Raw genomic sequence first — 13,078 nt, forward strand, 5'->3', positions numbered from 1 at the left:
GGCAAAGTCATCCTCGTTCAGGTGAGAGCAAAAAAAGCGGGACAATCCTGGAGTAAGGTGCACAGGTATCAGCACTACGTAGGACATTGAGATTGTGCAATCTTATAAGTACCTGGGTGTTCACTTGAACAATAAACTGGACTGGACTAATCATTCAAAGGCACTTTATAAAAAGGGTCAGAGCAGACTCTTTCTGCTGAGGAGACTGAGGTCCTTTGGAGTGCAGGGAGCACTCCTGAGGACCTTTTTCAACTCTGTGGTGGCATCAGCCATTTTTTATGCAGTGGTCTGCTGGAGCAGCAGCATCTCGACAGCCGACAAGAAGATAATAAACAAGCTTGTCAGGAAGGCCAGCAGTGTGCTGGGGTGTCCACTGGATATGGTGGAGGTGGTGGGAGACAGGAGGATGATGGCAAAGCTATCATCCCTGATGAACAACACCTCTCACCCCATGCAGGACACCCTGGCAGCTCTGTGCAGCTCCTTCAGCCACCGGCTGCTTCACCCCCGGTGTGTGAAGGAGAGGTACCGCAGGTCCTTCCTTCCAGCTGCTGTCAGGCTGCACAACCAGCTCTGCTCCCAGCAGACCACATGACACATGACAATAAAAACCTGTGCAATACATTACACTGTGCAATAATAGTTATAATAGTTTTTCTGTCTGTAAATGTAATATTTCAGTTATTGTTGTTTTTCTACTGTTTCTTATTGCTTATTTATAATACTTGTTTTTTTATTTCATTTTTTATTTTTATCTTGTCTTTCTTTACTATGTCTCTTGTGTGCACTTTACTCTATGCTGCTGTAAGCCTGCAAATTTCCCCGCTGCGGGACTAATAAGGATTATCTTATCTTATCTCTTATCTTATCTTATCACAAGTGAGCTGAGTTCGCTGAATCTGATGTGACAAGATACGCTCAACATTTTACTTTTAATTAAATGAAAGAAGATTCAAATTGAGAGGTAATTTTGACAAAAAATATGTACTTGAGTACAATATAGTGCTATCAATAAATATGCACATTAACTTTCTTGTCAATACAACTCTGCTGACTTTGTGTGTGCACACATGTAAGCATACCCAAGACAGTGTGTGTATGTGTGTGTGTGTCTGTGTGTGTGTGCCATGTTTCTGTGTGTTTACTTGGCAAACCACGCAGAAAGTGGTGAATGTTGTCAATGCTGCTAACCAGCTGTTAACACCTTTACGGTCTCACAAACACTTGTTAGAATGGACAGATGAGTGTGTGTAGGTGGCATGTGCGTACTCACCCTTTCTCTGGCTCTTTGGATCTTCTCACGGTCACTGTTCAGGTTGGAAAGAATCTCCTGACCCACTTGTTCTGTAAGAGAAGCAGGTGCAGGATGAGGAGAGTGTGTGTCTGACATTTGCAAAAATGAAATGTTAAAAAAAAGGACTGGATGATAGATTTGCTTGTAACATTACACTTAAAAATGCCATTTCCAGATTCTTGGAATATCTGGAACATTTTACGTCATGTGTAAACAGTATCAAGACAAAACTAATATTTTTTTTAATAGAAAGAGCATTTTGAAATCCTGCAAGGTGGACAGAGAAGCTGTCTAGAAAGAGTTTTTAAAACCTTTTTGAAATGCTTTGGTAAAAAGACAACAAGTTATGGGCGACAAATACCCCAGCATCCATCCTGCCAGAGGGGTCCACCCAGCCAATGCAATATTCATTATGCCACTCTTTTTTAAATGCCTCTCATCACTTGTAGATGTAAACACATTAACGCACAGTTATAAAACATCCCCGACAAGGCACCTGACAAGCTTGTCAGTGGTCACTGTCATTTTCCTGTCCCTTGGGTTGTGAATGAGAAAAGAAAGCAAAAAGGGATAAACCAAATAAACTCCCCCCTCCCAACCACCCCCAATCAAAATACCCACTGCTCTGCCATCAATGTAACCGTACTGCTACAGTATTAGCGTTTAAAAAATGAGGGAGGCTGAGGATGAATCAGGGAAAAAAAGAGAAAAGAAGTGAAGAATCTTTGCATGGATCAAAGACAGGCTTTCAAGCACACCAAACAAATCCGGAATAAACAACGCAGTTGCTGACTGTATTACACTACACAGGTGCCGCACACCAAAGGGCCCACGTGCTGAGCGCCTGTTTTTTTTTTTTTGGGGGGGGAGCGGTGCAAAAATGGGCTACATCTGGCAGCTAAACGAGAATAGAGAGAGAATGAAATAGAGAGAATGATAGAGAGAGACAGACAGAGGAAGGGGATCGGGGAAAAGAGGGAAAAGAAAGAGGCACTGTCAAATGAATGACGTTTGTGTCTCCCATTCATCCCGTCCCTTTTTACCCCCCCCTCCATACACTGTAAGTGACTCAAATGTGTCTCTTCCTGCCTTCATTAATTTCTAATCTGGGACTAGACAGATTGAAGGATACCCAGATTAAACAGCGCAGTCAGACAGTCACATGTGACAAATAGGGCAGATTAAAAGACTGAGTGCAGGTATTAATAACCATAAAAATACAAGCCCACCCCCGTCCCCATTGGAGAAGAACAAGGGATAAACAGGAAGGGAGTTGTTGCAGAAATCTTCTGTTAAAGAGACAAATAAGTGCGTCTATCCATCCCTGTCAGGGCTCTGACTTTCTTTTTTAAATAAATGAGTGTGACAAGGACTGCAGCGGCAGAGTCTTTTTGACAGCAAGTGCATTATTGGAAAGGTTTGCAATGCATGGAAAGATGGATGAGCTAGCAGGAGAAAAGGACTCTGGTGATTGCTTAACCTGAGCAATCGGCACTCGTTGCACATATTCTGTTAAGGTATGTTTTGCAAAGACCATCAAGGTTTCACAAACGCATAGGCAACAAAAAAAAGGAGATAAACGTTGAGTACCCTTGGCAATAGGATACGTTCAATGGACAAACCACTGTGGATTCAGGTTTCTGTCTATTGTGGAGTAGCATAGTGCTGCTGCTATCTAAAGAAAATATGAGACCAAGGTTTTAAGTAGTGCTCTTTACTGAGTGGTTGTACAGACAATCCACACAGGAATGATTACCCTTGACAAACATAGCTTCCGCTGCTGAAGAATAATAAGAAACTATACTTACTACACTTAACTAAGAGGGAGACCTTTCTACACTCTTTAGACAAAAGGGCACATTCAGACCCAACAGCACAGTGACATTACATGAGTTGGTTTGCAATTCTAGCTACCAAAAGGAATATATTAATGGCATAATAACAAATCGTGTGTCACTGAAGACACAGCATCTGCTCAGAAGTGGCATTTTCAATAGAGGTTGTGTAAAATCAACAAAAAGTTCCATCATAGTTTGTTAAGATCAACATTTTACTTGGCTGTGTGGCCAGTCCTCCAAAATCTCCTCTAAAATCACTCATCCCCCAACACACACACCCACACAAACACACACCCTAACCCATTATGGATGTACAGATCGTCTCCCAAGGGAATGCATGGTGTTTATTGTCTTTATCATGTATCTTCCCTTGCATTGCTCATTCTCTGGCATGCATCTCCATCTCCATTCATCTCATTTAAGTCCTGCTGTGCACTGGACTGTGAAAAACTTCATTAGTTACAGTTAGAAAGAACTTGTTGGGCAACAAATGGCGCCAAATATTGAGTTAAAGACAAAAAAAATGAAGATAGAAGAATAATTAGAGGTTCCTCATGAAACTACTCGCATACCATGGTACACCATTTTATCATCAGCATACACTTAATGTGGACAAGCTCCACCCAAAACTGTCAATACCTGTGAAAAAATACAGCAAACTGGTCCCTCCAGTCACAGGCCTTAAATTGCATATTAGTGCTTATGATTTGGACTTGTATTGCTAAAATATGACATATTCATGTTTAAACAGCACCTTTAACTGCACAAAAATGACCACAACAAAAATGTAGGGTATTAAATAGAGGAAAGAATTTACATTTGATAAAAACAAAGCAGGAGAGGAGAAATCATTTCGTTTTAATGCTCCTGACTTGTTGCTCGTTAGTGTTTAAAATATTCCCCTCCTATTTAAACAGCTATTAACAATTTAAATAACCCTGGCCCAGAGGCCTTGCTCTGACTCACTTGTTAAAGATCCCTCATCCCCAAAGGTCCATTTAACAAGCCCATTATTCCATTACATTACACTCACTCCAGCGAGCCCTAATTCAACTTATTCCCCCAATGTAACTGTGGAAAACAATTAGTATGTAGAAAAGTTGAAGGCATAAATTAGATTGAAGGGGCAAATAATGTCTGGATCAGGAATTAGACACATAGCACATAGCTCGGTTTTATCAGCTCAACACTTCACTATTTCGCTGAAAAAATTATACGGTGGACGGAAAATATATTTACTGGATGGTTAACTTTAATAGTGTGGAACAAGCACCATAAAACCAGCCAAACACAGTTGGAGAGAAACATCTCTGTTTGCTTCGACTCTTGAATCTAGCAACAACAAGTCGATCATCAGGAAAATAATCAGCGACTACTTTGATAATTGGTTATTTTTCGTGCAAAAATGCCAAACTTTCCGAGGACTAAGCTCACCTAGTTGGGAAGATGTGCTGCTTTTCTTAGTTTTATGTGATGGTAAACTGTACATCGTTGGATGGTGGAAGGTAGTTCAGACAACATAAACGATAAGATGACATCATCTTGAGCTTTAGAAAATTGCGTTGTGACATTTGGCTGACCAAAAACTGATTTGGGAAAATAATAGAATGATAAACGAATATAGAAACTAATATTTAGTTGCATTCCAATACTTGAAAACTTCTAACAAAAGAAAGGCTTGCTTATTTCCTTTATTGTCAGGTGCTCTAAAGAAAAGGCACAGCTGATCATTCATAATTCTGTGCAAAATGGAGTCATGTCAGGTCAATACAGTTCAGAAAGCAAACAATTCTTGCACCATTCAAACCTCCACAGCCTTCAACTTTCTCCAGTCCGTGGACACATTTAATTGGAGGCATCATCTATTTTACAGGAGCTGTTTCAGAGCAGTTACACACTGTCGCAGGGGCTCTTTCTCTCTTTCTTTGTTGCGTTTTTTTTTTTTTTTTTTTGCCTTGCTCCCTCCGTCCCCAGAGCTGAAAGGGTACAAGACCTGACAGTGGTGTGCTCTGAGGCCCAGCACAGCTCCTTTTCATTAAGCAGTTGAGACCACTTTTTGAAGGTTACCACACACACTTGTATCCGGACACAAGCCACACACTCCAACAAACGGGGTAAGGAAACCCATGGGAGGATGAGGGGAAGTAAGGAGGAGCCTGGTAAATGTTAGACCATACATTTTCTCTGTCTCTCTCTCTCTCTCTCTCTCTCCCCCAAACAGACACACACCACAAACACACAAAGTGCAGCAGTCAACTTATATGCCTGTGTCTCCCAGGTGAATAAAGTTACCCGTCTTTGTACACTTCCAGAGAAGCTTTTTTTTAAGAGCTTCTCAAGTCTACAACTGCCTGGTGACAGACTTTCATCACCTCCATCAAAGCTGTACCCACACTGGGATGTATTTGTAATGCTGAGCCCACAGGCCATGAGGCTAGCGCCTTCGCACTGAGCTACAGCTCAAAATAAAGAGGTGCCAAGCGCTCAGGTCACATGGGGAGGGGGGCGTGTAGCATCTGGGAGCTCAGCGATGCTACGCTACGAGGTAACTTATAATAATAACACATAACTCTATCATATGTTATCAGAAACTGTTACTTCGCATTAAGGCCAATTAAGTATTTAATGAAGAGTCAAATAGATTCCTATTGTAAGTGCATTGTCCTCAAATGTTTCCACCCTGTGTGTTTAACACTGATTCCTCTTTAACAGCACACTGTATCAGGTAGGTGAGACGCAGGCAGAGTCTAAGCACTTAAAAAAGGCCCGAAACAAGAACTATTCTGGGCAGGGAGAAGCAGAGGCAGTCCACACTGACTTAGCCCATGCATTGGCCCTTCCCCTTGCATGTGTATGAGCGGTGCTGGGCAGTCAGGGTGGATTTCTGGGGCCTTTCTTCACTCCGCCAGGCTCTGTTTTATTCATCGCCTGCGCCCTGACCCCGCAGAGCTCCTGTTCTGACAAATCACTTCTGATTAAGACAGATCTCAGTTAGTCAGCCACTCAACTTGGCCTATTCATCATTCCATAGAAAATATCCCTCTCTCTCTCTCTCTCTCTCTCCTCCTCCTCCCGGCTCGTTTGCCTGTCCGTCAGACCGAAACAAGGCGCAAGAGAAATTTCCGCTGCTGTTTTAAATGGCTGATTATAGACAATTGGTAGATGGAGGGACGTAAGAGTGTCTTATGGGTGATAAGACGCAAGTTTAATGGGTATAAATGAGCGGGCCTGTCGGGGAGCAGCTGGTAATAGAACAGTTTGTTTAAAGCTGAACCGGGGTGGAGAGAACTAAAAGCTATATTTTCCTTCTATTTGAGCTCCGCCTCCTCTTTTCTATCCACCTTAGCCTCAAATTCTCAGATCTGCTTTTTTTTTTTTTTATTTCAAGCAGCAAAGTCCCTTTCAGCCGCATTCAATGAGAATTGATGAGGGTTGGAAAGGAATAGCTTGTTTTACATTTATGAAATTACCCTGACCTACACGTCCCTGTGGACATGCAGATTCTCTGACATAGCCACTCATATATCACATTGTTTCCATGATTTAGTTAAAGTGTAAACAGCATATTTACTGTTAGTGTATTCACTAATTCAGTCCGATGTCTGAGGGCATTTATATGCAAAGGCAAAATAGGCCATAATAAACTACAGCAAACTCCTTACTTTGTCCCAAGGCATCTAGACAGCCACAAAGCTATTGTGTTAAAAATTCCTAACAAACCAGATTGAATTAACCTGAACGACAACCCTGCTAGTGGCAGGCGGGCTGAGAAGCAGGAGGGCTGAGTGGAGAATGAGGGTCCCTACAAGCAAATTGCCTGGACTTAATCAACCAGTCTTACTGAACCATCCAAATGAAAACTAATGGACTTGGGTGCTTGCTGTGATTGCCCCACATGCAACAATGTGTTGGCAGGAGCATTGCTTTCTGAGGTCTTCAATTAAAAAATAGTGAATTTCTACAGACGGCTGGTCAGCCCATACACCTAGTCCCCGCGTATCCCGATTGGTCGATTGTGAAGCTCAAACAGAGCAGACTTATTAATTCCATTTCCAGTGCTGGGAAAACGATATTTTATGTGTTGATTAAACTTGTTCGAAATTGTGAAAAAAATGTATGAAGTGTAAAATTAAAAGTCATTTCTGAATGAGCTAATTTGTGTATGCATTATTCATATTCTTGACATTTGTGTCGCACAATTGTGCTGGCCACATTGCAACTAAAATATAATAAAATAAACAGTGCATGAATAAAAAATAACCAGATAAACACTAGTACGTCAAACCACAGTCAGCCTAAATAATAAAACCAGATTTTAAGTGCTTTAGTTTGCAACTTAAATAATTTGATTTTATAAGTTGAGTGGCTGTATAAATGATGACGCCACAGTAAATGAGCACTTTAATAAAAGCATAATGACCATATCTAAGCTGAAGGTCAAAGTTATGTAAAAATACAAAAGACCTTTGTCTAAAGCTTAATAGAAGAATATTCTGCTGGATTTGGAACACAAACACATTGAAGCAAATTTGAGCTCTACCAATGACGAGAGAATAGACAGACTAAATTCAGGAGAAAAAAACATGTCAGTTGGTTCTAATCAAACACAACATCTGATGTAGCAGCCGCCGGTGGAACTGACGGAGGAGAAAAGTTTGCCAGTTTGTCGGAAACGGACTCAGGGAGAGGAGGAGGGAAGAAGAAAGAGAGAACTTGACGTTCCTCTGGTTCATTTTCAACAGTTTAGGAGCGCTAATCATCACATTACTGTTGATTAAAAGGCTTTCACGTCTCTAATCAGTAAGTTGACAGGCAGATCAAAGAGCGAAACACAAATTTCTTGCCTTTTAATTATCTGTACAACACCACACCTCGGGCAGCTCTTCCCTGCCTATCTCCTCAAACTCAGCGAGAGCAGATCTAACACTACAACAGTTCATTATCCAATAAAATGGGAGATGGGGAGGAAAAAAAATACACACACACTTACACACTCACACACTCAATTACACACACCCACACACAAAGCTTTAAGGCTTGATTGGTGAAAACCTGGGGGAGGCCTGCAGTCCTCTTTATTAACATGTCCCGAATTGGAACACCTTAATTATGTTTGTCGAAATCGGACGTGGCGTCGAGCCCATTTGCATGTTTTGACAGGGCCTGATGGGAGCCTCCCTCTTTTTTTTTTTCTTCACAGTGCTGGGAGTGCTAGGAGTATTTAGCACTTTTCAACACCGACTGATAATAGGTTCTTGTTGCTTAATGAATGAAATAACTCGTTAAATGTGCTTTGTTGGATTCGCCCACCCAGCATCACTGTTTGTGAGCTAAACGTTAGAACTGATGCAAGCGCTGAGTGAAGTGCACACAAAAGGAGCCTTAAAGACTGTCTGGATAAATGCTTGATCGCCGCTCCTGTTCAAACTGATGAGGATGTGACGCCTTACGGAGCCTCACTGTTCATGCCCAGCTGTTCCCTGTCAAGTGGTTTGGATGTGAAAATATCTGCACTACCTTTAGAAAAAGATTTGGCATCGCTTTGGAGGCTCTCAAAAGTCCTACATGTAAGCCCATTCAGGATTACAACAGAGTGCTACCTGACTCATGATCACATCCTAGAAGAAAACAATGGACCACTTCCTCCCTTCCCCCCCAATAACAGCATACTAAATGAATCCTCGTTACGTCGATGAATTGTAAAACAAGCATGGTCGAAAAGCAAACAAACAATCTGTGGGGACACAGGACTGTCGGCAGCAATTTAGCGAAGGAGAAAAAGGAGGGCATGAAAACGAGACATCAAACATTAGCCTGAATGAAAGGCGCAGGCCATTAGAAGTGGTTGCACTGACAGGATCTGACAGTTGGAAACACTTAAAGATTATTTTCCTCAAACTTTGAATTAATTAATACTCATGAGCTGAGGGAGAGCTCCCAAAACACAGCGGAGAAAAAAAAAAGAGGAGAGAGCTGGGCTAAGTGTTGAGGCTGGCTGTAGAGAGACAGGTTGAAGCGCGGAGGCCAGTGGATTTTTTAGCATAAAGAATAGTTTGCTGACACTTTGTCTTAAAGATTCAGTATATGAAATATAAATAATAAAATGACTGATGATTTTATATATAAAGAAACTCAAGAGTTATTGTAAACTGAGGGAGGGACCAATGACAGCTTTTTTAGCAATAGATCATAAATACAACCATGCCTTAGTATATTTGGCAAGTGTCAATGTCACGTTTTTTTTACCAATTTGTCCTATACCTTGCTTAGCACAATTTACCATTTGTAACTAAATTTTGGATGCATTTTCCTTAATTTAATCCAAATAAAGGATTCATATCATAGCTTTATACTGAGAAGTTGTCTGATCCTTTTAAATGGCTTTTGCATCCCCAGATGTCAGGAATGAAGTTGTTGAATAACCACCACCTATAGGACGATGGCCAAAACTGCATCAATTCAAATTGTAAAACAAATCATTTCCGTTTAACTTAGAAGAAAAGCTTGTTAAAAGTACTTGCCAACTGAGGTATAAAATTGAAATTCTCGTCCTCTATTTCTCATGTGTTTTAGAACTGAATGTAAAATACTCATTTCTTGTCTCACAGTATCACTTCAACATTTTTCTGTTTCTATTGGCGACATGCATTAAATTCTTGTACGAATTCACTGCCACAGGCATATTTGTGCTCTAATGTGCAGACGATACATCAAATTCTTTTTGGCAAATCCAAGGTGCTCTGACAATTTCGTTTGAGCGAGCAACAGTGCAGCCTGTTATCAGAACACTGTGTCGTTGTGTCTGCTCTGACAGACGGCACAAACAGAAGTTTGTGTTTTACTTTAGGGTAATACCATAGCGCTTCCATAGTTGGGTAAAGGGAAAATAATACTGCCATTATGAGCGGAATACGAAACACAGAGGGAACTCACAAATGGAGGCGCATCATGTGCCTCATTTAACAATGACCAGGGCCGCAGAGTTGAAGGCAGATCATTGTCAGCTTCCACTGTGAATACACACAACATGTGAGGGTATGTCGACGCTCGTGCTTACAGTGTACATTTTTTTGTTGTGCTTATTTTACATTGTTCCTTTCCAACACACAGTCATTTCGAAACAGTTAAATCCTTTCCGGCATTTTCATTGACAGCCTAATGTGTTGAATTCCTGTTTTTGTAACATTGTACATCACTGCTGGGTGATAAGGTGTCTCCTGTTCCTCATCATTAGCAAAACCAGGCTTAAGTGAATACCCAACTCTGCCACCATCTCATACTAATGAAGCATATCTAAGTTTGAAGACATGGCAGAACTAATTTAATCTACCTTCTAAGGGGCCTTAGCGCCATCAAATTAATTATTCATAAAGGACATGATATTAAAACTCAATTGTCAACTCAGTAGCTGGCCTGTCTTTTTAACCTCCCCCCGCCTGTCGCTCTCTTTTGTCTGCGACTCTCTTTCTTTTATAGCAAATCCTTTGCTTTTAATCTATAACTGAGCAACACAAACATGTCATTGAAGCTGCTGAACAAAATTATTTCCATTTTTTGAAGTTTGCAGATGAAGGTGACAATAGGGTAAGGGAGAGTTTCTACGATTGGAGTGGCTCCCTGTGGGTTTTATGGTATGCTGATGGGGCCAGCTTTACCTTAGAGGAAAAAGACAGACGCACAGAGAGTCATCAAGTCTGTAATAACACAACCTTAGATACATTTTACTTTCCCCTCATGAATAATGTATGTCATCTTGCAAAGCTTATCTTACCATAAAGTTGCTTGGACAGGTTGGACATGAGGACGTAGCCACAAATGTCTACCACACACAGTGTTTTTTATAGCTATAGGTGTTATTTTCTCTTGCGGGGTGATGGTATGCGACCCTGTCATGATTGACGGGAACAGCAGCAGCCAGGCATGACCACAACACCATATAGTGAGAAACTAATGCCAATATGCTGATTCCTCATATAATTATGTGGATCATCTGCGTAAATCAGCATGTGGTCCCCAAACCCTGCCAGCCAAAAGAAGAAGAAAAACAAAAAAACACCAATAACTCAACAATATTTCTGTTGAGTATCCATGCACAAGTACAAAGTCTACACCTTAAATACACATGCAGACCTAAATACACACTATACCAGTGTGTAACAGGTCTGCAGGTGGTTAGAAGACAAGATATGGTTTTAAGAATTTTATGCAAGATGGAATTCAACACCAGGTCCCCAAACACGGCCACGGAGGAGCGGTCATAGGCTCTTAACATTGGCTTCGCAATTTTTTCATGAGAAAGGAAATACATTAAGCATGAGGGTCAGACCTCAAGAACACGCACAATGCATTTTGGTGGAAAAACTGAATGTATGTGTGTAATGAATGTACAACTTTTGTTTACAAGTAAATACCAAAGGGCACATTTAAGTTGGATAGACACAATGTTATGGAACTATTTTCTTTTTGAAAATGCATTAACATGTACAGTATATAGCCTTTCATTTTGTTAGACTGCATGGGAATAGTCATGACATACATGGAAACTAGCTCACTGTGGTTTCTCCTGCTCTAATTTAAGGGCATCTCTAAAGGTTTTTATGTGGAACACATATAGAATGAGGAACAGATGCAGACCCAAGCATCTAACAACTTTTCTGTGACAAATATAACAAAAGGAAAAAAAACGAAGAATGTAAAATCAAGTATATTAAATGTGTTTCCTTTGACTGATTAAATTATTCCAAGCTGCCCAAGTGTTTTTATTTAACAAAATCACTCATTTCAGAGGCCTGTCAATGGCCACAAAGTCACAAAAGTTAAGTGAAAAAGAGTTTTCTGAATGCAGTAATGAAAACCAATGTTAAACACAACAGTGTTTTGAAAAGTGAACAGCATTCTGAAATAAAATACTAATTTTGAATACTTATCTAATATGAAAAGCTTTTTAGGTGCATATGTAAGGTTCTGTAGGTTTGTCGGTGATGGAATATCTGCAAAAAGAAAGAGAAATTCCATTGGCAGCACATCTCCAGCAAACATCATCTGCATGTGCGATGGGATATGATAGAGCGCAGCGATTACACCGGCAGTATGAGCCGTGACAGTGGGCAGTCATCCCCTGATTGTAATTGAGGCCGACGCGTGACAGCCCCCCTTGTGCCCTCTCTGCAGTGGCCTGGGGCATAGGGCGTGCTGACAGAGGAGGCACCCGAGACGCTGGCACAGGGTCCTGGCCTGGCACGGCCATGGCATGGTACCCTTAGGGGCACTGACCCTCCCCCCTCTCAACCCGCCACAACTATCGCTGCCTCACCTTTGTCACGAGGCATCTTGGAGGCTAACGAGAGGGCAGCCGAGACTGCTTAACAATTCCGCCACATCCGTTGGCTCGGTATGCAAGCAGCTCTTTTTTCCCTCTCTTCCCTCAGTGTCCTCCCCTCCCCTCCCCATGCTCTGAGACCTTTGGTGAAATAAGTGTCAGCCTGAAGAGACAGGCACTCATCAACACTTTATACCTGGGAGGTATATTAATGCTGTGATGGTTTCCTGCAAGAGGGAAGAAGAAGAAAAAAAAATGCTTTGTCCTCGTAGAGAGAGATAAAGGACAAAGCCTTGGACAACTTTTGAGGATGTTAACTTTGCCAGTGTTTATGTGGATATATATTATGAAAGGCATAAGCATGAGGCAGAGACTGAAAATGATCTTATGTATAGTACTAACTCCAGACACGGAACAGTAGTATGTGGACCTGTGTTTTTTTTAAAAGGAGCTATATTTTTATAAAGTTTCTCTTGATCAATAAGTAACTGAGAATGATAGGAATAACATAATGCTGGAGCGAGAGCGAGGGAGTTTCAGAGAGAGAACAAGCGCCAGAGAAAGAGCATGTTCGTTTCTCTGTACAGATCCTCCCCACCAGGATCCGAGTTACAAATGAAACTTCAC

At 41.2% G+C, this 13,078-nt stretch overlaps 1 protein-coding gene across 2 annotated transcripts in view; it reads right to left on the bottom strand.

Moving 5' to 3' along the window:
• Nucleotides 1-13,078, bottom strand: part of vti1a (vesicle transport through interaction with t-SNAREs 1A) — a 110,867-nt gene that overhangs the window by 38,119 nt on the left and 59,670 nt on the right. For both annotated transcript variants that reach the window (XM_054598783.1, XM_054598784.1), the window contains exon 6: nucleotides 1,274-1,344. In XM_054598783.1, the coding sequence (XP_054454758.1) occupies nucleotides 1,274-1,344 (71 nt within the window). The remainder of the gene's footprint in view (nucleotides 1-1,273; nucleotides 1,345-13,078) is intronic.

Source organism: Anoplopoma fimbria, chromosome 5 (genome assembly GCF_027596085.1).
Source record: "Anoplopoma fimbria isolate UVic2021 breed Golden Eagle Sablefish chromosome 5, Afim_UVic_2022, whole genome shotgun sequence".
In the NCBI taxonomy this organism is placed as follows: Eukaryota; Metazoa; Chordata; class Actinopteri; order Perciformes; family Anoplopomatidae; genus Anoplopoma; species Anoplopoma fimbria.